The sequence below is a fragment of the Lagenorhynchus albirostris genome, chromosome 7, assembly GCF_949774975.1.
Source record: "Lagenorhynchus albirostris chromosome 7, mLagAlb1.1, whole genome shotgun sequence".
NCBI lineage: Eukaryota > Metazoa > Chordata > Mammalia > Artiodactyla > Delphinidae > Lagenorhynchus > Lagenorhynchus albirostris.
In genome coordinates this window covers 11,745,627-11,771,517 of record NC_083101.1, presented here as the reverse complement: position 1 = coordinate 11,771,517, position 25,891 = coordinate 11,745,627, and the positions used below count along the sequence as shown (strand labels likewise).

General features: G+C 43.0%; 1 protein-coding gene across 4 annotated transcripts in view; it reads right to left on the bottom strand.

The window, feature by feature from the left end:
• Window positions 1-25,891, bottom strand: part of DENND1A (DENN domain containing 1A) — a 541,897-nt gene that overhangs the window by 195,930 nt on the left and 320,076 nt on the right. For all 4 annotated transcript variants that reach the window (XM_060154381.1, XM_060154382.1, XM_060154383.1 and 1 more), the window contains one exon: window positions 11,001-11,046. In XM_060154381.1, coding sequence (XP_060010364.1) covers window positions 11,001-11,046 — 46 coding nt within the window. The remainder of the gene's footprint in view (window positions 1-11,000; window positions 11,047-25,891) is intronic.

Genomic DNA, 25,891 nt, shown 5'->3' with positions numbered 1-25,891 from the left:
TTATTATTTCAATGCCCCAGTAGCAGCCAGGAGGACTTAATGAAATCACCAAGATTTACAATCTGAAATAGCTATTGCACAGACAGATATGGTTAAGGAAGCTGTGCCTTCTGACCTTTCAACCCTTTGATCCTCACACAGCAGGTGGCCTGGAGCCCCCTCCTGGGCATCTTCCCTCTCTTCCGACACTGCTGAACCTTGATGTGCAATAAGCCTGACCCTACACAGGTGACTCTCACAGTGCTTATCACCAGCAGCTGCTGCTAATGGAATGGCCCAAATCACTTGGCCTCGAGATTCTAACTCAGAGATGAGGGGGAGAGGGATCTGCTGTGCAGTGTCCAAACGGTGCTGAAATGATGCCCAATAGTTCAGCCCCAAGTCCAGTTGTTTGGAAATGCTTAACGATGTCATTACCAAAAACTGTCCTAGAAATGGAACTCTGGTCTCCTCCGATTTATACTTTGAGTTAGAAAAAAAAATCACCTTTTAAAAATAAATCGCAAAGCTCAAAAAAAAAAAAAAATCAACCCCGAAGTCCCAAATGCATCTCTCAGAACTTCCCTAAAACCATGTGCAGCAAATTTATACCAATGAAAATCAAAACAATTTTTGGAAACCTAAAATTGACTGTTTTCAGTTCCATGAAATTTCATTTAAAAAACCCCATATGCCAAAATGTCCAAATTCTCTTATTTTTAAAAATTGGGATGACTTCCAAAATCATAGCTATCTTTTTCTTCCTTTTTTTTTCTTCTAAAGCTAAGGATGGGTAATGTGCATATGTACTTATCAAGCTTCATAATTTAACCCGTTCGGTCAGCACAAAATACTTTCAATAAAATGCTGAAGAGGCAGGATATAAATTTATTACCACTGCATCTTTTAAAACAATTGACTCCCAGGCACCAGGGTTTAACAGATATTCTGTTTGGTTAAGGACATGTCCAGAAGTCTAGGCAGCCCCAGTCTGAAGCTTTTAGTTTTTGTCAGGTATTTGGGTTTATGGAGGAAAGGATTTTAGGCAGGGCACATAAACCATTCTGTGGGATGTTGATAACGTCCAACTTCACTGCCACTGTTGATCATACTTAGGAAAAGCCCTGAGCCCATGCCTTTGTTTGTAAACAAAAATAGTACGGTGGCCCCATTCCTTACCTGCAATGGCCTGAGCTTAGGTCACAAATGTCTGAATCCAATGGGCAAAGAAAAAACCCACTTCTTTTGTAGCCTAAATGGCATATATTTTAAATATTCAACTTTAAATTCATTTTGAAATCAGCTGAGAATCAGACAGTATGTAGAGAGAGGTTTATATAGGCTCCAATTTTAGTCACACTTTTCTCTATGGATGTTTAAGTTTAGTACGGAGAGCAGTTTATGGAGAAATCAGTTTAGTAAAGGGAAAAAAAAGGAATAGTTACTATATCACAGTTTGACCACTTTGTATAAAATTATTAAGTGCTCTTCTTCAGAGATGCCTATTGGAAATACTTTATTAATAATAATAGCTACCATTGGGTGAGGGCCTACTAATGTGCATGGAACTTTAGCCATATTATTTCTAATTGTCATCACTTTGAGGCAGGTGACCCCATTTTGCAGATGGAGATGTTAAGCATACACGCACAGATGCTCGGCGACTTGCCCAAGTTACAGAGGGACAAATAGTGGAGCTCGGATTCAAACTCAGGATCACTGCCTGCCTTCTCAGCCCTTGGTCCAGCCACATTTTTCCCAACAAAAGCAAAACAAACAAAACAACAATATGCAATAATTTGTGCAGAAAATGCCAGATTTCAGCTTGCTTACACATTGCCATGGCCCATTTAAAGGCCTTCCGAATCAATTATTTTAGGTTATTAAGAGGAAGTTTAATTTGGTTGACAAACACCCCTACTGTGGTGACCTCACATATCAACAACAAACGTCTCATGGTCACAAACCTGTACCATGAGTCTGCTGAGCATGGTGTTAAACAAAACCACATGTGCCCTGATTCCAAGTGGGATTTGACTAGGCCAAGGGCGCCGCTTTTCAATCATCATGCTGCTGGTCTCTGAGCGCCCACAATGGCCCCGCCCCTAATCACTTGCAAGGAGTTTGAAAAGAAGTCACCAGTCCCATGTGGCTGTATTCAGTTGAGAGTGCCTTTAAGCTAATGTTGATTTAGAAAAAGTCACTCAATAAAAACTACAAAAGGAGGCTGAAAAAAAGGGCAGAGCCAATTTTAGGTAGATGTCTCAGCTTATTTTAAAGAAAATTTACCAGTTCTACACACACATAATACTGATAATCACTTCCATCTACTTGGCGCCTACAACGTGTCAGGTACCGATTTTCTCATTTACTCCTCATTAAAAAACTCCTATGAAGTGGAGAATCTACCCAAGGAGTCTGAAGCTCAAAGAGACACCTTTACATCCCCATCTGCAAAACAGGAGCACCCCTCACAAAGGCGTGACAATGAAAAATTATACAGCTCAAGTGCCATGTATATTGGTAGAAGCTCATTCAATGGTTGATATTATTATTAAATATTTCCAATAGGCATCTCTTCAGAGGATAACATAATAGTAGTTTTGTACGGAGTGGTCGAACTGTGAGATTTAGTAGCCGTACTTTTCCCCCTGCTAAACTGATTTCTCCTTAAAACAAAGGAGCTTGTTTAAAGTCTCCCAGTAGCGGCGGACCTAGAATTTGAATCCAGGTCCCCATGATTCTAGAGCTCAAGAGCTCTTCCGCTCTGCTCCACAGCCTCCTGCATGCTGCTCCTTGTGTTAATCTGACAGGAATTTGGTTAGTTTAAGCTCCTCTTAGTAACAATTTAGAAACTTTGGGTCTTCTTTGAAGTCAGTTTTAACGTTGCTAAATTGACTGGCTAAGTGAGGATAGGAAAATTGGAAAACAAAAGCATCAATGATGGTTTCACATTTTCTACTGGGACTCTCCCTCATAAATTACTCAATTTTTCTAATCTATAACAGAGGGTTATCTCATCTCACAAGAGAACATTTCAGTCACGACAAATTAGACTGAAAATGTACTGACTGCAAGAGATACTTAAATCAGCCAGAAGTACTTGTTCCCTTTGATAACATAAATTACTACTAGGGCTTTAAGTTGTTTCATATTAACTAATTCCAACATTAGGCTAAGTGGCATTTAAGAACCACACATTTTAAAAGCAGACGCCACATGAGGAGGGGAGAGCTTCCAGGGGGAATCCATCAGGTGAAATCCAGAACATTCTTCAGGCCCTAAGTTGAACAGAGCTGCTGAATTTTCACTCTGAATGCACTGGATGTGACAGATTCACATGTGATATCGCTTGATAACAGCACGCTAAGGAAATTCCAGCAAGACCAAGCTACTGTCCAATTACTTTTCTCTTTATATAATTAAGCAAGCGTCAGGGTTTCATTGATCTAAACTTTGTCTCTTGTTTTTACTACTCACTATGAAGAATAATGTTTGGTAGAATTTTTTAAAAAGCTCTTTACATCCATTATATCAGTTAGTTCTCACAACTCTCTGAGATGGATAATATTACCTTAATTTCACTGATTAGAGAATGGAGCCTCGGAGAGGCTAAGTAACCCAGCCCCAGTCGCAAGTGTACTCAGAGCTTTCCTCTGGAGAAATATGAGGCTGCCAGACGTGAGCCCTCCGTCCCCTCACCACAGTGCTCAGGGCATGGCCTGGAGGCCGCGCCGAGAAGGAAGAGCTCAGGCAAAGGTCCTGGGAACCTCTGCCGGGACTGCGGTAGGGTTAGGCGTAACCCACACAGCCTGATCCAGGGGGTCTGGGGTCTGACAAACCCAGCACAGCAGAGGGACCGGATGCAAACTACTTTCTCTCTCTGAGCCTCAGCTTCCCCATTTGCAAATATGGATGTCTCCTCCTTGGCAGAGAGATTCTTAGGATGTGCAAAAGTGAGAACAGGTACAGCACCGGGCACTGTGTCTGGCATGGAACAAGGACACAGGAGACGGCAGTTTCTTCCCAACCTTCTCCCTTTCTTGCTAAATCTCTCCCCATGAACCTATGACTGAAACTACCAGGTGGAATTTTTCATGCAAATATCACCATCTTACAAAGCAGGACTTTGATTACTTATCACTAACAAAGAGATCTCACATGGAGCTTCTCAATTCTCGTGAGAACACATGCACAAGTCACCACCTATACCTGCATATAATTATGGCTGAGAGTTTTGCATGAATCACAGTATTAACAAGGGCAAACTACATCTTATACTGTCTACCTGTGGAGTCCTGTGACGAAGCAAAATGGTACAATGGTAAACAAGAAACACTCTTCTACACTGACCGTGAAACTTAAAAAAAATAAACATAAAAAAATGAACAAGGGATTAAAGACTTCCTATGCCAGAGAAAAATGAAAAGAAAAAGCTAGTTAAAATGGCACCAGTTCAGCTGACAGCAATTCAGGTTCTTTTAGAGGTAAAGGGGAAAAAAAAGTTATTTTTCTTTGTCTGTAAATAAGTCAGTGCTGTTATTTTGTGTAAAAGCTCCACAGTTAAACCATTGCAGACACAGACGAATATGGCCTCTGCATCCCAGAGATGGAGAGGTGCTTCAGTGTGGACAGGGATGTGTCCCTGGAGCGGTGGCTCAGCGCTGCCCCAAGCACTTGGTGCATCTGTAAAACCAGGCTTCCATGCGCTCCCGCTGAGCCTTCCTACATAAAGGATGGTGAGGAAGAGAGGAAAGCTGTGAGCTGGGCCTGTCTCCTCATGCCCCCATCACATGTCTCTTGAAATTGCATTGGTGGGAGAGGTAGGTAGACCCCTGTGGTACCTGGGTCTCACTCCCCTGTTCCTAGTGCCTGGAACTTAGCATTTAGTATATAACCTAAATTTATCCTCTCAAACTGCACTGTAAAAAGATTATCTAATTCATAAAAAGTACTTGGAAACAGAGAGGAAACAAAAATCTAGTAAAAATGGTGCTTGAAACCTCAAAGTAAGTCATCACTACAAACACCTCTGCCACAGTTTGGTAGTTTGGTAGCAAGGAAACCATTTGGAAGCTTGGGTTTGGGATGCTAACACATCTGAATTTTATGTACATGGTTGTGGTGTGTAATTTTTTTTTTTTTTTTTTTTGTGGTATGCGGGCCTCTCACTGCTGTGGCCTCTCCCGCCGCGGAGCACAGGCTCCGGACGCGCAGGCCCAGCGGCCATGGCTCATGGGCCCAGCCGCTCCGCGGCATGTGGGATCCTTCCAAACCGGGGCACGAACCCGTGTCCCCCGCATCGGCAGGCGGACTCCCAACCACTGCACCACCAGGAAAACCCTAAATGCCCCCCTTTTTTTTTTTTTTTTTTTTTTGCGGTACGAGGGCCTCTCACTGTTGTGGCCTCTCCCGTTGTGGAGCACAGGCCCGGGACGCGCAGGCTCAGCGGCCATGGCTCACGGGCCTAGCCGCTCCGCAGCATGTGGGATCCTCCCGGACCGGGGCACAAACCCATGTCCCCTGCATCGGCAGGCGGACTTTCAACCACTGCGCCACCAGGGAAGCCCCTTGTGGTGTGTAATTTTACTTAAGAATTACCTTGATCCTTACAAACAACAATTTACTTTATGAACATGGTTAAGCCGTTTCCAAGCATTTTATATGGAAGGACCGTGTTTCTAACGGCCCAGGAGGAGGAGGCCTGACCCTCCCCTATTTACACCCTTCAATGGCTCTCCGTTGCCCCGTAAAGTTGAAACTCTTTAACACGGCTTACAAGGCCCTGGATGGCCTGGCCCTTGTCTGCCTGCCACAGTGCTCCTCTCCCCTTCAGCTCCACGCTCCTGTCAGACACTGAACTGCTCATACTTCCTGGGAAACACCATGGTCTACACTCTAAGTCTTTGTAGATGCTGTTCCCTGTCCTCCTGGTGGAACTCAAATTTATCTGCTAGGTTTCCATTTAGGCATTCCTCTCCTCTGAGAAGCAGAGCCCACAAGGCTCAGTTCACTGTCTTCCCTACCAGAGCCTATAGCCTCTCAAATTCCCTGCAATTACTTTCTCCTTGTCTGCATATGTTCTAGACAGAACTCTGAAGGCACAGATTATGTCACATTCACCATTTTATATAGAACCCCTAGTGTGATACAATGCCAGGTACACAGAAGGCTACCAAAACATTACTGTAGAAGGGGATGTGTATTGTGTACCGACCACAGGCCAGACACTGGGATATGCTGGACATATACAGGACTCATTTATTTAATCTTTACCACAATCTTAAGAGATGGGGACTAACCACTCCTATAGATGAAGAAAGTAAGATACAGAGACAAAGTACCACACCTGAAATTACTACTGCAAGGGAGTGGTCAAGCAGGGAACTGGAAGTGCATTTATCAAGTTCCTTAAAAACACCACTCCCATCCCTGACACATTGCCCCCAGCATTGTCAACCAGAAGAAAACAGCAGGCACAAGCCAATTCTAGTGAAATTCTTTCCCTAGGGAATGAAGGTGATGATCCCTGGAACCCAAGAGTCCCTAAAACACAATTTCAAAGGCATCAACTTAACAATGTAAACGGCTTTAAGGCCACTGAGGAAATAAAAATGGCAATGGTTGCTGACCTCTGTTGAACTCTTTATGTGCCAGGCACCGTGCTGAGTACCTGATAAGCATCTCACTAGACCCTCAATGATACTATAGGGGGGAGCTATGGCCATTGCCCTTATTTTACAGGTGAGAAAACAGAGGTGCAGAGGTCCATCACCTTGCCCAAGATCAAACAAGCAGGAAGTAGGGGAGCCAGAACCCAGAGTCCACATTCTAACCACCACACTCTACTGCCTCTGCATACAGGTGGAGCTTCATCTGCAGTCTAACCTGAGCCTCTGTCTGCACTGTGTCACTGCTATCACCTTTCCTTCCTCCTTCCTGACCATCACCAGGAATGATACAAAACACCTTCTGCATGCATCCCTCATGTGGCTCTGAGGTCTGTACACAAAGCATTATTTGTGAGGCTTGGAAAGGAAGGTCTTCATTTATCAAAAAGGAAAAGGAACCCATCTACCAGCACTGACCTGGCACCTGCTACCAGACATGGCACAGAGGAGCTGCAGAGCATCTCCTGAACTCAACTGAGGTGGAGGGAATGAAAGGAAACAGTCACTGTGTAATCTGGCCGCGTTTTGGTGTTTCCTAGCTGCCAGCTAACATGATCATTCTCTCCAAGAAGAAACTAGGTCTATGCCAAAACCCTTGGCTATCCTGCTAACTTACCACCAGCCTCAAATTAGTGTTTGCTTAAATGAGAGAAAGGATATAAAAAGGCAGTGGAGGTCTAAGAATGACGATCAGCTAGAAACTTGTCACTTTAGAAGGAAGGTGTACTCTTTTAGGTGACTAGGTTACCACTTAACAAATAGGACAGCCTGTAAGAGCTTGAAGGCTAGAGTTAGATCTTCCTCCCAAATAACCTTCTTTCAAATGAGAACAGTAGGTTATAATTTATATTTCTTTTTGTGCAACAAATTTGAGTGTCATAAAAATGGTTAAAAAGTCTTCCTATGGTAGCTTTTTCTAAACTTTTATGAACATCTGCCACATTCATTTGAAGTTTAAAAAATTCTGGCACATATGCAAAGGCATAATAAGGTGCCTATAGCTTTCAAGAAAAAATAACAAGACAGTCAAAAATAAGCCTTTTGCTGAATTGCCAGTAAGAAAACTAGTGTGCGAGAGGAGATGGGCCTTCCCAATCTCCTTCCCTAAAGAGTCTTCCTTTGGCCCCAGGTATGAGCTCCACCCCCAAGCATTATAGCCCATGGTTCCTGGAAGAAATCTCAGGGAACCATCTCTCTCACTTGAAGGTCTGATAGAACCAGATAAGCCCAATCAAAAAGCATGACCGGAGGACTCCGAGTCTGAGCTGAAATCCATGGGAGGAGATCAGGAGACTGTACTTCATGACTTGGTAGTTCACAGCTGCCTCACACATGCAGGAAACGCTATTTTGCTTGGAAAGTGTCTTAGCTGGCTTCAAGAGTGGGGTAACTACTATTTTTGTTTTTCTTTTAGTGCTGACCACATAGTAGTTCAGCATGGCAAACCCTCCCTAATTTAAATCAGCAGGGCTAAGATTTATCTTGGCCAGTGCTTCCCAAACCTCCTCATTTAAAACGCTTCAAAGGCCAAGGAGAGTGGACTTGCACCCATTCACCTAAGTGCAAAACTCTGTCTCAAGTTTTAGCTTCAAAATTTATGCCTGTTGTGCACGGCATGTTTTACTACAAAAAACCCTTGTTTTAAATTACTTACAATCACATAAAAAGTAAAAAAATTTACTCCCTCCACCTTTAAGTAAAATTATGGTGCTGGGTTCCCTGACAACAGCAATGCCTACTGGAGGGCTCTAAATGTGTTCCAAATTCCAGCTTTCCAAGCACTCACTCAATCTTTCTTTTCTGAACGCACCTGCTGCGTATCCTGCTAGGTGCTGAGGACACCACAGTGAATGAAGCACAGTCCTTGTTCCCAAAGAGCTCCTGCTCCTAGGGCTGAAGGAGAGGGCAGGGAAGCAAACAGCTGTCATCCTGAGCAAGAGGTACAGCAAGCAAAGACAACGGCCAACGGGAGGACTTCCTCCAACAGCTGGGGAAGAGAAGGTTTAGCCATGCAGGGGCGTGGGGACGGGGGTGTTTCAGAGACCAGCCAGAGCACTGGCTAACAAGGGACAGTGAGAGGACAGGAGGCTTGACAGCAGCGGGGAGCCTGAGCAGGACTCGGGGGTAGGGCAGAGGAGGCTGGAAGGCAGGCTATTAAAGACAGAGTGACCAGAATTTCATACTCATCTGCATACCTCCATGACCTAGCAAAATGTTCGGAAAACAAGAGGCCTTGATCCTGCTTCTCGAATGAACGAATAAGGCTTTGCAAAAATCTAAGCAAGCAAGGTAAAATGTCAACGAAGGCAGCGAGGAAGGAACAGGGCGAGAGACATGGCAGAGACTTGGTGACTATTTAGAGAGAAAGGAATGAGAAAGAGGACACTCAGCCATGCTCAGCGTGACCCACTTTGGTGCCTTTTCAGGCAGTGGTGCCACTCACGGGGACCGGGAACAGCAGAAGGGGAGTGGAGTAACTCGACGGGTGTGTGTAATAAGGGGTTTGGGGAAGACTGAGTTTGAGACATCGACAGTACATCTTGGTGACCTTCCACTGGCATTTGCAGCTCTGGGCCTTAAGTTCAGAGAGAGGCATGCCAGTGTTAGAATCACAGTTGGGAGTCACTGACATTACCCTGGTGGCAAAAGCAAAAAGCCTTACAAAAGATGGCCAGAGGGCATATAGAAAAGCAAAGCAAGCCAAGACTAGAAACCTGGACAATGCTCAAGGTAAAGGGCTGTGAAACGGAGCCTGAAAAAACCCGTGCTGGAACAGCCTGGAAGGCAGAAGAGGCAGGAAAGAGCTGTGGATGCCGATAGACCAAATGGTCTTTAGATTAGAGTTTCCAACTGTACAACAATTGACACGAAAGTTCTATTAGCAAGTACTCACTTTCAATTTTTCACACAGGAGCTTTGAATACACCCCCAAACTTGACAAACAAAGGTAAAACACAGAAGAAATCTCTTCAAGCTGATCTAAATACACCATCCAAGATAGTCCATAAACTGTGTACTGTATGTGCTCAGGGCTGGGTGATGACAAGGAGGAACTGTTAACAGAATGTAGGAGCCACATGGCCGTCCTGTCAAATTAGAAATTTGAGCAGATTTCTGTGGTCTATTTTGATCAAGATTCTCAATGTCAAACAAACAGGTTTTTCGATAACCAACTTGTTTCATTTTCGTAAGCACAATAGCACAGTGTGCAACAGTGAAGAAGCAGGTGGTCCTCGTCGACGTGAAATGAAGGCAACAGAAGAAGAGAAGTAGCACTTCCTTTAAGACATGCAAAGCATCATCACAGACGGACATGGCTTTAGTTTTTCCCTCTGAGAGCTTATCTCCTGTGCAAAACAGGCAAGCCCCCTACCTCCTGCCCCATTTTGCTCTAGTGCAAATTTCAGCTCTCTCCTGAGGAGGGAAAAGCTTAGGGTTCATGTCTACAAACCAGTGGCACTTACAAAAGCACAGAAAAGTCCCTTAAAAGAATTGCTATCTAACCGGTACAGCCATGCAGAAAGCAATCTGGCCTTAGATTCATAGCTTTGACCAAGCATTTCTACTTTAGGGGTTCTACGCTAAGGAAGTTAAGTCAAGATGCAGATTAAGCCTTATGCATAAAGATGTTCACTGACATGCTATTTATAATAGTGAAATATTATAAACAGCTTTAAGTGTCCAACAGTAATAGGAAAATGGCTAAGTTGTGGCATATCCAAACAGTGGAAGGGCCAGTAGCAAATTAAAAATTATTACTGAGAGTAGACAAAAACATGTAGAAATCCCCATGCCATAATATTAAATGAAATAAAGACATAAAATTCTATACCGTAACAGTGAAGTACATTTATACAAAATATATATTCACAGAATAAAGACGAGGATGAAGAAAAATAAAATGCTAACAGTGGTTGAATCTGGAATAATGGTATTGTGGATAATTTTAATTTTCCTACTTATACTTCTGTATATTTTCTATACCACATTTTCTACAGAGAAAAAATGTAATATAATATTGTTGCAGTGTTTTAGAATAAACATCATTTTGAAAAGTGAATCATTTTCCTTCCCTCGTTCAAACCCTTAAAGAACCCTTTCCTCCTGCCTCTTTGAACCTCACTCCCTCACCCATGAAAATTGACAATCTCCAAACAAAGTGGAAAAACACTGGAAACAAGAGCCCAGTGGAAAGGGTCTAAGCTGAACGCTCAGCTCTGTGCATGAGGCGTTGCTCTGACACGCTCCCGTGTGTAGAGCTGTGAATCCAGAGACTGCGTCTTTTCCACTGCCACATAGCAAAACACAACCGCAAACAGAGATATCTGGGGAGGAGAGGAGCCCACTTACCTCCATTAAACTTAAATGGATTCCTATGAGGTAGGGCATGGGAGCGCTGTGAAGAGAAACAGAGACACACAGCTGCTTTAATGTCTGTTGCTTCTGACAGAAAATTACACATGGTTCACTATTTGGAGAAAAACTGTTTTAATAAACGTATGCACAGTTACATTTCCTTTCACAACAAAAATCCTAATGTGACATTTTGTTCCCAAGCCTAGAAACTTCGGAAGAATTTCAAAATGTGGGCAGCCTTAAAAGCATGGGTGGCGGGAAGAGCACTGACCCTGGCGTTAGTCCCTAAGTAGCAGCCATGCGATTGCATAGCCTCAGTTGCCTTATCTTTAAAATGGCACTTTGGAATCTAACTGGCAGCTTGCTATCAGAATGAGAAAATATACGTCGAGTGATTAGTGCAGTTCCTGGTACAAATGGGAACCACTGTTGCCATGATTACAAAAGAAAAAGCAGTTAACAATGTCAGATGGAGGGCATGATGTGCTTCAAAGAGGAATGATTTTTTATTTGCTGTTTCCTCCTGCCATCAAGAGATGTGATCTAACTGTTCATTCTGGTTGGACGAAGTGCATCAAAGCCAGCAAGCATCTCCACCCCAACTGCACACATGCCATCTGATGACACTAATTCAAAAAGCCCCTTCCAACTGCTTCATTCCCAGAGCAATGGGTTCCCTTAGTTAGTGACTGAGCAGGAGATGAGAACCCAACTCCAGGGGCTTTAAAACCTGGGCATTATGGATTGACTTCCTTTGGTTTCAGGGGCACACATATAAATTATCATTATGATGCTACTTACCAACGATAAATGGGCTAGCCATTATACAAGGAACTTGAAATTCATCTTTCCTAACCCACACAACCTCACAAGGTAGGTATTATATTCATTTTACAGAGGAGGAAATAGGCCCAGAGAGCTTAAATCACTTCTCTAATGCCATTAAAACAAGCGGCAACCCTAGGATTTGACTCCAAACCCTCTTCCTCCATGCCACACTGACTTTGTAATATTGGACCTAAAATCCCCAGGCCCGCCTCCCACCCAGTGTTTTTCCTGCAGGTAGGGAGGTCAAGGAGTAGAGAGGAAGCAAGACATTGACAGTGTTTCCATCTGTCTCTCCAGCATGTGATACATCCTGAGAAAGGTACAAAAAGGTATTTTATGAGCCCAGTGGAAAGATACCTGGCTCAGACTTGAGGTGCCCAGGTACCTTTCCTCTGGGGCAGCTGGTGGCATGGAAGTGGACCTAGGAGGGTGGCTTTCTTGGGGACAGGGAAGGGAAGTGAGGAGGGGTAAGAAATGAGAAAGGAGAGGTTTGCTTTCCACTGAATGCTGAGGAGTTTAGGCTTTATCCTGAAAGCAATGGATGGGCAACGAAGGTTTTTTAAACATCATATGTGCATTTTAAAATTGCTCAAACATTTAAAAATAAGAAAGAGCACAATTCCCTCATTACCATTCAACAAATAAAATTCTTCAAGCAAAAATCCTTCCCCAGAATATAAAATGTTCTCCTTACTACAGACCTCTGCAGGAATATATCTTGGGAGCCTGTAAAACAGTCTTGAATATTAGCAGCCCAGTTTGGCAACTATTCTTCTAGAAGATTTTTGGATTTGATAATAGCCAAAGAAAGAATTAGACACAAAACTGCAGTGAAAGTGGAGTTGTCTTTCTTCTTCTTCTTCTTTCCTTTTTAAAAAAGGTATCTGCTGTGCACATTCAGCTTCCCTTCGCTTCTAGGGGCAAGGAAATGCCCTATGATATTTTTTCCCCTTAAACTGTAAACCATTAGTTTAGCTGCCAGCTACACAAATGCTCAAACTTCCCAGTGTGCCTGGCTCTGCTGTCCAAGCTTTCTCCAGTGTACATTGAAATGAATGTGTTTCTAATTAAGTAGCTTCAGGAACACGACAGCTTCAATGTCAAAAATACAAAGTCTGAACCCTGGCAGGAAGTCTTAAGACTGCAAATGCCTCATCTAGTGGAACCTTGCCTAATGTAATGAAAGGAAGCAGGAAGAGTGCAGAATTCCAGAAAAATGGCCACTTATTAATGTGTCCAGAAGTACAGCCAAAAACATAGAAGGGAGAAAACTCAAATCCATAATATTTAACCAAATCTTATAAACTTTCCCAGCTCCTACCAGCACTGTCATGCAAGTGACAAATGACCCTGAGTTTTAATTAGAATTTCTGAACTGAAATTCCAACAAATGAATTAATGTATAGAAAAGGACATTCAAACAACTGTGAGAAAAAGGTAAAAATAAATACCTACAGCAAAAGCCTCTGTATAATTTAGGCTCTTATCTGAGACTATAGGCTCTTATCTGAAAAAAAAAATTTCTAGAATTTTAAATATGTAGGTTTTAATGCCATGCCCTTTTGTCCTGCAATAAAAATCAATGAAAGAGAGTAAAAAGGAGTCTTAGAAGTGATGGCAGATGTAGAAAGGGACAAAGTGAGACTCACTCTTCAGGTACCATTAGGTAGGCTATTTTTTTTTTTTTTAAGCCCAATAATTTACCAAAGGGTAATTATGGCCTGTCATAGAAATGTAGTTTCTTAGCCAACTTAGGGCTGCAACAGCTCTGTATTTAGAAAATATTTAAAACACATTTATTCTGAAATCACAGCACACCATGTTTTGTATGAATGCAAATTTGGACAAATACCTTTTACTGTATCATCATTTGCTTACAAAACCTCAAATGTGTCCCTGAATCTACTGCATTTTTGCTCTGCAAATACAATGATTACAAATTTCAAGTGGGGAGAGGGAGAGAGGAAAAAAAGAAACCCCAGAGACTCCTTAACATCTGAATGCAGCAAATATGTAACTGGGTAATTCTACTTGCATTCTGAAAACAATTTGTATTCTCAATATACCTCAATAGTTTTTGCAGCTACTGAATCATTCTCTTTTGTTTGTTTTTTCTTGTTGTTGTAAAGAGAAATTTGGGAGGAGGGGACACTCACCCACGATCAAGTCATCTTATCACAACTACTTTTATTTTTGTATTATTCTCCTCCAATATTAACATTAATATTTAAAAATATCTTTGAAATTATAGAGTGCATATATTTTATTGTTTTCTCACTGGCTACATTAACATTTCCCATATTATACTGTAAACTTTGTGATTATTTTAAAGACTATGTAATATTCAACCAAGTATGGATGTCCCTTAATTTGCTGAACCCTATTGCTAGAGTTAGACATTAAGCCACTTCCAACTTTTCACTATAAGTAACATCGTAATGAAAATGAACAACTTTATGTGCATGAATTCCCAAATACGGAATTACCAAGTCAAAGGGCAGGACTGTTTTTAATATCTTTTGTTATATCTTGGTAAAGTGTCTTTTAAAAGGGCAGTACCAGCCCCAGTGGAAATCTTTCAAGATTGTTGCAAGGATTAGAGAGAACCCATGAAGTGCCTAGCACAGGAGCAGCACATGGTAGGCTCAGTAAGCTATTATGTCCAAGTGGGTTCTCTTCACAGCCCTGGCATGGCTGGTATGACTGGACCCATTCTCTTAGTGCCCAAAGAATGGTTTCTTGTTCCTTCCCTGGTTCTGAAGGATACCTGGCAAAGTGTTGGTGAGGACAGTCGAGACTCCGTGATGAGCGTGAGGTGTTTGACATGCATCACCTCTATACATGAGTTTCTGACCCCAAGCACACTCCCTTGTCACCTGTCTACTTACTGAGCTCAGTAGGGTTGTTTATCACTTTCTTCAGAGGGTAACATTTAAACTTGATTTTATGTACCACCCAAAATGCAAAAACCACCAAGTAAACTATGACTCATTACTTGCTTATCACACAGAATGACAAATTTGTAAAGCCACTCATCACGCTTTCTTAAAAAGAAAATATAGCAAAAAATTGGTTAAGCTAGTCCTAAGAAACTTCACATTCAGAACCTGACTCTTCTGAATCATTTTCTGATTCAGAGTCATCAATGCCCTTGTTTCATCCAAGGTATCTCAGTAACAAAACATAATACTTTATCTAGATGCTATCTTCATTTGTTAGGTCCCAGAAAGAACTTGTTTATTGCTTATCAAGAAAATATCAACGCAAATATCTGTTTCACCAATAGTAAATGAACACCATGCTTCTCTGCTCTGGTGCCTTTCACCATTCACACTGACTTTACATTTCAATGCTGAATCTGACTGCAATTTGGAAGACATTTTAAATGGCAATTAGATACAACATGTGCAGAACCAACAATGCACATGATTAAATTAAAGGGGTGATAATATTAACAGCTACGACCAAGTTCATGCATAGGCGGGCCATCACAACCGTGTCACAACTGCCCTATGGCTGACGGCGATTGTGGGTTGCCACTGTACATCTCTGAGTAGCGGGACAGGGTGTATCTGCCCTAGGCCTTTGTTCTCTGGGAATTACGGCACTATCTGACTTCATCACTGTCATCTTGGAAGAGTAAAAGCTATTCTTTCTTCCTTCTCCCCTGAAAAGGAGAGGGGTTATATTGCTAGTGTCAAGGCAGTGACAACATAATGACCTTTACCTGAAAGGTATGTTTACTTTGAATCCTCTTAAGGGGAAAAGGAACTCATATCAATTGAGCTACTATAACCCAGGTGCTTTTGTGCATCACTCACACATAATTCTCAAGGCAACTCTGCAAGGTGTCACTGCTATCCACATTTTCAGATTGGGAAACAGGCTTGCTTGGAAAGGTGAAGTAACTTGCCCCAGGGTCACAAAGCTAGAGTGAAGCTGTAATTCAAAGTCAGGGCTGTTGGACTGAAAGCCTATACTGTCCCACAGCACATACTCAGAACTTAAGCCAAAAGAAAAGGCGTGCTGGAAAACCAAGGGGGCTATTCACCCAGTCCTCTCACCAACTCCAGACCTGCAATGCAGAGCACTGCTCTTATAGGTAAGTCCTGCAGCATGAGCTCATTCCTAGCAATGGACAGGCATGAATATGGATACTGCAGACTTATTAATGATCCTATAGTCCCCGTTCATTATTACTGCACTTTCTCAATTTGTTAATTCCTTTCCCCCAGATAACTAGAGCCCTTTTAATTATGTTCCCCTGAGGTGAGCGGCTACTAATTGGAAAAGAGTCAGGTGAAATAAAGGAACACTGGCTGCTCAAATATATAAAAGGCAGCTTCCTAAGACAAAGAGGGAGAGGAGGGGAGGGGAGGGGAGGTGAGATGAGATGTGGAGAGAGGTAGGAGGGCCCCCACCCCCGCCTCCCCAGGAGCAACACCTCTTTGACCTTAGTAAGGATACAGCGTAGAGCTACCCAGGGGTTTGGAAGGTCTACTCTTTTTCTTTTCCCATATTAAAGCATAGTGAGCATTACAGTGTACACATCACAGCACCCATCTCGCCTCTCAGAGGCACTCAACCTTTTTAGCCAAATACCCAGATCTGCAAAGGCAGCCCACAAGTCTTTCCTCAGCTCACTGTCTTTAAAGGAAAGGAAAACTCTTGGTCTTACTCATTTGAGCTTTCCTTCCTTCCTTCTTCCCTCCTCTCTCCCTCCCTCCCTCCCCTCCTTCTTTTTTGAAAAGAAACAAACGTGTAAACACAGTTTGTCTTACAGTTTAAAATTCTGCTCTGAAATAACAAAGCCTGGCATTGCTAGAGAGGTTAAAGGACAACAGAACGGGGAAAAGAAAGCGAACAAAGACCATACAACACACCTTGCTGGAGAACACAGATAATCCTAGTCTTCATCTTCCTGAAAGTGACCAGACAGATGGGCTGCAGGCTAATGCGATGGCCAGTGTCGCACAGGGAGCCAGGAAGAGCCAGTGCCGTTCATGGTGCACTTGCCATAGCCAGCACTAGGCTAAGGGCTTGACAGGCACTTTCTCACTGGACCCTCAGGACAACGGTATGAGGTAGGTATCAGCACCGCCCCCCATACAGATGAGGAAACGAGGGCTGGGAAGCTAAACAGCTCACTGAGGTCACACAGCAGCCCTGAGACTAGAACCCAAGTCTGTCACACTGAGAGAGAGCAAGCTCACTGCTTCCCAGGAGCCCAGCACGTGCCCGGCTGTGGAAGAAAAGTGGAAGGAGGTTCGGAGGTTTGCTCTAACCTGCTCCCTGGGGGCCCGCCAGCAGCTGTGCCAAGTCCCGGGCCCCTCCACGTTCTGTCCGAGACTCCGGCCAGCCCCTCACCACAGGAACCCCAACTTGCCTCTGAGCTGAGCCACGAGTGTCCCCGTGGGCCCCAGTCCCCGCCTCCTCTAAGTCCTACTGAACCTGTGCTGTCCGCCAAGCACCACTTCTCAGATCACGCCGGGCTTGCTAACACCTCCCTATTCAGAGGCTTTTGTCTGGGTTGCCCATTTGGCATAAAGCACGCGCTAATTTGTATGGTTATTCCAGACTGTCAGTCACAGGAGAACCAAACTTTGTTTCTGATTCCCTAGAGTCCATGGTGGGGCTGTGTGCAGAGCAGGAGGAATAAAGAGGCGGGTATGTGCCGAGAGTGCTCACCAAATACCAAGGGCTGTGTGGGAGCCCTTATCTCATTTAATCCTCAAATAATCCAATTTATACCATCCATTTTATAGATTAAAAAAGGGATTCTCAGAAACTTGCCCATGGTCACAGTTAATGGTGATTCCAGCCCATATCCTCCTACTTCAAGAGTCTCTTATACTACTGTTGCTTTACATTAACTTTTTTTTAACCATTATGTTACACTTAACAAAAAAAAATGGGTATTTGATAATTACAGCTGAAAAATAAAATAGCAAGTGGACATTTTGTAGCCAGAATAAAACTACATTTGCCAACTAGCTTAAATGAATTGACACCCTTTCTTGTTCTAAATAGAATTTATGGCAGTTTATAGAAGTATGTTCAATACAGCAGCAAAAATAGGAAAAAAAAATAGGGGCAAAGGGAAAAAGCATAAGTCGGAGTGAGTGAGCACTTCTATGTGTGCCATGAGGTGCTGCACACCCGCTGGGGCGGCCACAGGTTTGGCTCTGAGTCCTCCAGCTGCCAACCCAAAGAGGGAAACAGGGTTGTAATGTGATTCACGGTGTCCATAGAGAAAAATAAACTAGTCTCTCAGGAGCTTCCATTTTAAAAAGGCAACCGGGGAGGGAAAGAGAGAAAACTAACAACTTACGGTGCATTTACTACGTGCTCAGTGTTTTCCGTGTGCTGGTCAGTCAGTCAGTAAATATTACTCAGTCAGTAAATATTACTATATGTTGGGCACCACCTTGGGCTGAGGATAGAGGAGAGAAAAAATAGTTCTGATCCCTACCTATTTGGAGCTTACAATTAATAGCAGACAGCCAATAAGCATATTCTTGTATGTGTGTAGGCTGCCGTGAGGAGACTTACAAAGTGCTGCGGGGCGGACCTAAGATGACCTCATCTCGTTCCCACAGCAATCTTGAAAGGCTGATCTCCGTAATTCACAGAGGAACCCATGGCTCCAAGAGGTTAAGTGACTTGACAAAGGTCACAGCTGGTGAGAGGCAGAAAATATGACTTGAAAGGTAGAAGGGGTGCGAATGCCATTAGTTAATCGAGATTTTCTTAGGGGAAAAAGTATTTAACTTCTTGTCTGGTTTCCAACCGGCCCTCCCTGATTTATGAGCAACAGAGGAGGAGGATCCCTACGTATGAGGACAGGAGCAACCCCAGATTAGGAGAGGCGGCACAGACTGCCTCATTTCCATCCGTGGTTTCGGCAGCCAGAGCATGGGGCTCACAGCAGTGGAGGAGCTGGGCGCGCGGTGCTGGTCACTGGAAATGGCCTGCTAATGCAAGACACGTGTGTATCTGAGCTGAGGGTGAAAGTGGGGAGGGGGGACGATGCCCTCCTAAGTGTGGCCCTGTGGCTTCCTGGGATAACCTTGGGGGTTGGGAAAGCGCTCCAAGCCACCAAACCCAACCGAAACAAACACAAAAGTTATAAAGATAACGCCTGGACGAAAACCCAGAGAGGTCAACATCAAAGCCTAGAGTAGTCCGCCCTTTTATGCCTCCTCAGTCTACCGGAAGGAGACAGACTTGGAAAACATCAGGAAGGGCTCCATGGCTAAGACCACTGCAGCAGGAGAAGTTAATCACAGAGGAAAGGTCAGGAGACAGGTCTCTCTATCGCCCCAGAGAGTTCAGTGAGAACCATTGACAGCCAGAGCCAGGTCACAAAAGGAAGTCTCAGGTTTGAGCCACCAGGAACCCATGAGACCCTCGTAGAAATCCAGGAAAGAATGATGTACAGAAGAAATAAGAGAAAAAGAGGTTTATGGATAAATAAACCAAGAGAAAGTAACACCCCAAAAGAGTGTAAACGTTGAAAACCCAAGTGGTAACAAGGGGGAAAGAAATCTCTTCTTGTTTTTCCAGGACTAAGATACGCCACATGCCAAGGTGCGTAGTGTCCAATTACCTTCTTAGCCTAGTCTCTCATTCTTTCAAATATTCACAGGGAAGACAAACCCACATTTGTTGAGATAACTCTGAGCCTAGCACTACGCTGGTGCTTCATGGATTCTCGTTGTGGGCGAGGTAGCAACACAACCGCAACTCCCTGCCACAAGGTAACCTCCTCCAGAGCTGAAGCTTCTCTGAGGATGGCATTACATGGTCTGTGGCTCCTGCTCTACCGGTGACCATGAGCATATGTAGAATGTCTTTGCTGCAGAGACCACTACACTATGTCTTAGAAATTCCAGAGTTTTCTAAGTGTTGGATTCAAGACAGGCTCCAGGTCAGGGAGGAGTGAGGAATTACGTACAGGATGTATCACAAGAAATGGAAAACCAGGCCAAGGCTTGGTCATATAAGAACAGGTAAGAGCCAGCTATGTCCCATGGAGGCCAGGCAGAAACTGGGGCAAGGGAGGCAGGCTGCTGCCCCTAACCACATCAGGCAGCAGAAAGGGGACTGGGAGGGTGGGACTGGCAGGGTGGGTCCAGACACTCAGATGTAGATGCTGCAGCAAAGGATGTGAAGGACCATGGGGCGGTGGGCTGCAGTCAGGAGAGTGCCCTGAAGGGGGGGTGGGCAAGCCAACAACCACCATCCCCGACTGCGGAAGGGTCACTTCCATGGTAAAGGGACACTATGTCTCCTCTAACCCTGCAAGCCTCAGCACCCTCACAGGAATGTCAACGCTGAGGCTGAATGACTGTCACACACTGTACTCCTAGCATCTGTGACAGCAGGGGCACCTTGGAGGGATCAGATTAAGGGTCTGATGCCAGCCATCTACACAGACTACTCACTTTTATAGAACATTTGCATTTGCTATATATACTTCTGAAAGGTTAAAAAGTATTATTTTAACTAATAAGGGTGGATTACCTTACCAACAACGATAAAAATTAGGTATTAAAAACCTAATGGATCTGGAATTAGTGGTGATGGCTGCACAACCTTGTGAATACACTAAAATCCACTGAATTGTACACTTTTAAAAGGATGAATTTTATGGTATATGAATTACATTTCTTTTTTTTTTTTTTTTTTTTCCCGGTACGTGGGCCTCTCACTGTTGTGGCCTCTCCCGTTGCGGAGCACAGGCTCCGGACGCGCAGCCTCAGCGGCCATGGCTCAGGGGCCCAGCCGCTCCGCGGCATGTGGGATCCTCCTGGACCAGGGCACAAACCCGTGTCCCCTGCATCGGCAGGTGGACTCTCAACCACTGCGCCACCAGGGAAGCCCTACATTTCAATTTTTAAAAATCAAATGGAAAACTTGAAAAGGCAGTTTTCCTATAGAACCTATATAGTATAGATATAGATTCCTACAGAATCCACAGCATAGATAATGCAAAGAGCCATCTCTTCTCTCTCCCATTTTTCCACCAGGGAGACAGTTTACTCAGAACTTGTCCAAAGCTTCCTCCAAAGGCTCTTGGCATTTTCAGTTTTAGGTGCTGCTGAAGAAAATGAAGGTGCATCTCAATATAGGGCTCAGTGACTGTCATCACCTAACAACTTCCTTTTAGGTGCCTACTTGATGCCAGGCTCTTTACAGAGAACTATATTTTTAGCTATATTCTGTGGATGAGGAAAGAGAGACTGTGTCATTCACCCAAAGACATAAATTCAGTAGGACCAGAGCCAGGATTTGGACCCAGAGCTTTGACTTCCAAGCCCGAATTATTTTCTACTCCTAACCCTCTCTGCTCAAACCTCAAGGTCAAGTTCAGCCAAATCTTACTAAGGGATTTACCCAGGAATCTATAATTTCACTTTGTTCAACCAGCACACATTGTGCACTTTCTAACCATCAGGCCCAGCACAGACCCACCTTACCTCCTCCTTCTGTTTCAAACTGAAATCCTGGTCCTTATCCCCTCCTGCCTTCCCAGATGAGCTCCTGTTGCAGTGGTTGTACCCCCAGAGCAATGGACCTATCATGGCCCCTTGATGCCTCTTAGCTTAAAAAAAAAAAAAACCTCCCAACTCTTGCCTGGACACCTGAGTTCTTTTGTGAAGCAGTGCTTCCTCAGATCCGGAACCATCTATAAGTTCCTATCTCCCTATGTCCAATGCCAGGGACATAAAAGGCACTCATAAATACTTGCTGCAAAATGGAAACGACACAGTTTTTACTTATGTGTTAGAATTCAATCTTGAACAAAACTTGCACAGCCCAGAGTTTGATAAATAGAAAAGAATTTCGGTCATGCCTGTCTACCTAATCCACTTCCACCTTACTTGGGTCTTGTGAACTTGAATTGGATTGTTGGTTCATTTTTATATATACACATATACAAACACATACACGTTAATATATATTGACTACAAATACATACACATAGTCAGTAATAACAAAAATAGTACCTACTATTTATGGAACACCTGCTTTTCATCAGTAGCTTATTACTATTCACATTCAACAGAAGAGAAAACAGGCTCAGGGGTGTTCAGAGACCTCAAAACTAGTAAATGGGGAAGCCAGAACCGAAGCCGGGTTTTCCTGTTTCTACCACACCACACTTTGTTGATTTCTATCACTGCCACCAAGAGTATCAACAATCCCACTTACTTTAGCATCAATCTATTCCCTGCGCAAAATTTCATGGCATCAGTGAAGACAGAGATTAGAATGGACCCAGCTCTGATCATCCAGCTGTCACTTCACAGCTGTGTCTGGACTGATGCCCCATCACCCACATGGACTACGCACCCTGTGAAAAGGCATATTAAGACAGTTTGCTAAAAATCCTAGATGGAATACATGATGCAGCCTGTGGGGGTTGATTCAGAACCCCACATACAGCACAGATAAAGAGGCTAGAACTAGTACGTCTTACAGAGAATCTTCCACTCTGGGTGGAAGAATGGATTCCAGAGGCACCGAGAAATGTCAGAAAATATGAGGTGTTTTACAAAGTCAAATACAAAATCCAAACCTTAACTGTACACACTTGATTTAACTTTTCGGTTCAACCATGCCCTCAGAAAACATCAGGAGTTCGCTACTAACTTGGCTCTTGGCCTGGCTGCCTTTTTTGGGGTAAAATATGAACCTGCCCTGATCTGCTTTGGAAATATTTTATCACATACTTGAAAATATGTTAACAGGTGTCCAGAATAATCCAAATGTACAATTCAATTTGGGAACTGATTTGTGGTCCTCATTTAGGACTACTTCTGAAGGAGTAGGGAGAAAAAAGTATTTACATGGGAAATACCATATGGCTTCTACTGGGACCTTTTATTAGCAACATTTAATTAGCATAGCATAGCATAGTGCCTGGTACATATTAAGTGCTCTATAAATATTTGTTGAACGAATGAATAATGAATGATAACGTAAGTCCGCAATTATTAGCAAGTCATCAAAAAGCCTATGTAAAGGATTTTTTTCACAAAATCTTGGTGATAGGTACAACTTATTCCATAATTCTTTAAAGGATATTACTAAGGAACACTTTAATGAGATGGCCTTGGATTTCAAGCGCAGGCTCTACCATTTCTTAGTTGTGTCATGGTGGGTAAGTCACTAAACCCCTCTGAGCTTCAATTTTCTAACCTATACAATGGAGCTAGTATTTACCTTACAGTTTGATTTTAAAGATTTGCAATCATGTTTATAAAGAGCTTGACTTGCACGCTGTACTCAATAGATGGTGATTATTATTATGAAAGGGAACACTGATTTTCATCAGCAAGTTAATCCTTTTGTCCCAGAAATGGGAAAGCTCTTCCAACACTGGCCAAGGTCAGGGCTGCCATCAGCCAAGGTAGGGAACATTCTCATTTTCACTTTCAAAATCAAGAGAATGGCACAGATCTAAGTAGAAAGGAACCAGCAGCACATGTTTTTAAATATTCATAAGGGCTGGAAATGTCTTACTCCTTTCGTTTTCTCTGCCATCTGCTTTTGTTTCTTTTCTTTTCATTCTTATGCCACAGCTGCAAATGAAAACAACCATACAATAACCCAAGTTAAATAAAAAAAAATCAAAATAAAAACAATCTGATGGGTAAAAAGAGAAGATGAATTATAAAGTTTTCCCTTGAGTTCACAAGGCAGCAGAAGCAAGAAGAACGTTTGATGTGAGTTAGACCTTCTGGAAACCAAAATCCATGCCCCATGTTTATAATAACCATAGTAAGAGCAACCACCATTTATTAAATGGCCCCTATGTGCCACTTGATGATCAGTAACTCTAATTCCTAAAGCCACTCTTCAAAGTAGGTAAAGCGAACCCATTTCACAGAAAACGAAATGGCAGATCAGAGAGGTAAAACAGACTTTTAATGGTTACACAGCTAGTAAGAGATGAAACAGATTTGAACTTCGGTGTGTCTGAATACAAAGCCCAGGCACTTTCTTGACCACCCTCTCCAAAAATGGGAAGGAACATGAAAAAAAATTAATTTAGGAAATATTTAGGGCAGACTATTTGTATTTAATGGATTTATTCAGATAGTTAAAATTTGTGATTATAGCTCTAATTAAAGTTAACTTAAATAATTGGTTGTTGTATTTGTGAATGTGCAATTAGTCTTCCACATAATTGCAGGGTTTCAGCATCATACTTTCTATTTATTCACTGCATCCCAGAGCTTTGCTACACTGACTTCTGTTCTACCAAAGGCCACATTACAGCTCTCGGGGTCTCTGGGTCCACGACCTATGATACCAATAGTAGGGTCTAGGCTCAGCCCCATTTAGCATGTCTTTGTCCAAAAGTCAATGAACACCTCATCTTCAATTGCAATGTAAAAAGCTCTTACAACCTACACTGTTGTCCTGAAAACTCCTAGCAGCATGTACCTGAAGAAAAACTGGCAGCAGTGGTCTTCATGTGTTAATTACACTTGCGAAGTCTATTATGCATAGAAAGGGCACCTGCTGGCAGTGAAAATGACTAGAATCTGCCCTTCCTGTGCAGTGAGTAAATTGAGAGTTCATTTCTACAGGAGATAATAGTTTTCAGATTCCATTTCGTGTATCCCCTGCATGGGGACGTACTTAACATTAAAATCATCTGCAGAGGAACAAACCTCCTTCAAATCTACATGTTTCAGGCTCCTAGCACATTATTTAAAATGCTAGTTATCCCTGCTGGCTCTTACCACCAAAGATTAAACTCAACGGTGGTGAAAGTCACCGAGCACAACAGAATAAAGTTATTAGCATTGACTCAAATTTCATGACATTTGTAGTTTCTGACCAAAGCAGTGGTAGTAGGCTGAAGGTGATCAAATCAAGCCTTGAATAGAGGATGTTTTTTCTCTTGGGGTCTTTTATTTCATCATTCCTACATCTTGCAGTTAATAAACAGATACCAATCTCCACAGGCCTGTAAATCATCCTTATGTCAGATGTCAAAAAGTCCTTTCATGAAAACAAGAGATGGGAGAGAGACTGCTATCACACAAACAGAAACTTCCAATATGGAGCCTAATCACAAAACCCACTCAGGCTCCAAAAATTACCAGCCTTAACTCTGAGTTTCTGGAGTGAAAGTTTGGGGTGACAAGGGCTTCACAGCCGTCCTTGCCAAGTCTCCCCTTCTCGGTTAGAGCTGTCAGCACCGTTGCTCTCGGTCAGGCTGGTGACAGTTCTTGAAAGGGTTAGAGTTTGAGAGGAAGTTGAAAAGAGGATCTTGGGTCAGCTTCCACGGGAAAGAGAGAAACAGCTAATAAATCCTCTAAGCAAACAAGAAAGGAGGGCTGCGACCTGAGATGGCAGCTGGAAAGAACAACTGGCCAGAATAAACACTGATTTTTTTCTTAAATGAAACTTTTCAATTATAAAAAAACTATACTTTTTCATTGTGTCGATAGAAATATTTGAAAGCATGGAAAATAAAGATCATGTGGAATTCCTCCCCTCCTCCCCAACACAAATCACTGTTAACATTCTGGTGTATTTCCTTTCAGATTTCTGCCTCTCTATATGTATGTATGTATGTATGTGTGTGTGTGTATCTAATTTTTGTGTCATATATACACATAATTTTTGTTTGTTTTTGTAAAACTGGAATCATACATATATAACATCTATTTTAGGGTAAGTTATTAAGCCTCTAGGGGCCTTGGTTTACTGACCTATGAAATGGAACTAATAATACCTGCCTTACAGGGTTGCTGGAAAAATTAAATGAGATCACAGATGTAAGGAGATGGTCCAACGAGTGGGGGCCAAAGGAGAGATTCAGCAGTGGCAACTATTGTTATCACTGATGTTACTGACAGCATTTTCTTCTCCATAGTTTTGGGGCTCTAAGCTGCTGGTTTTCAACTAGCTAACAATTTGGCAACTGAAACCTTCCAAATAATGGAAAGTGAAAGCTGTACCATTAGGGAGGCAGAGGGACTCCAATGACTTTCTCAGCTCCACCAATCCCTGCACACAAAAGCCCCTGG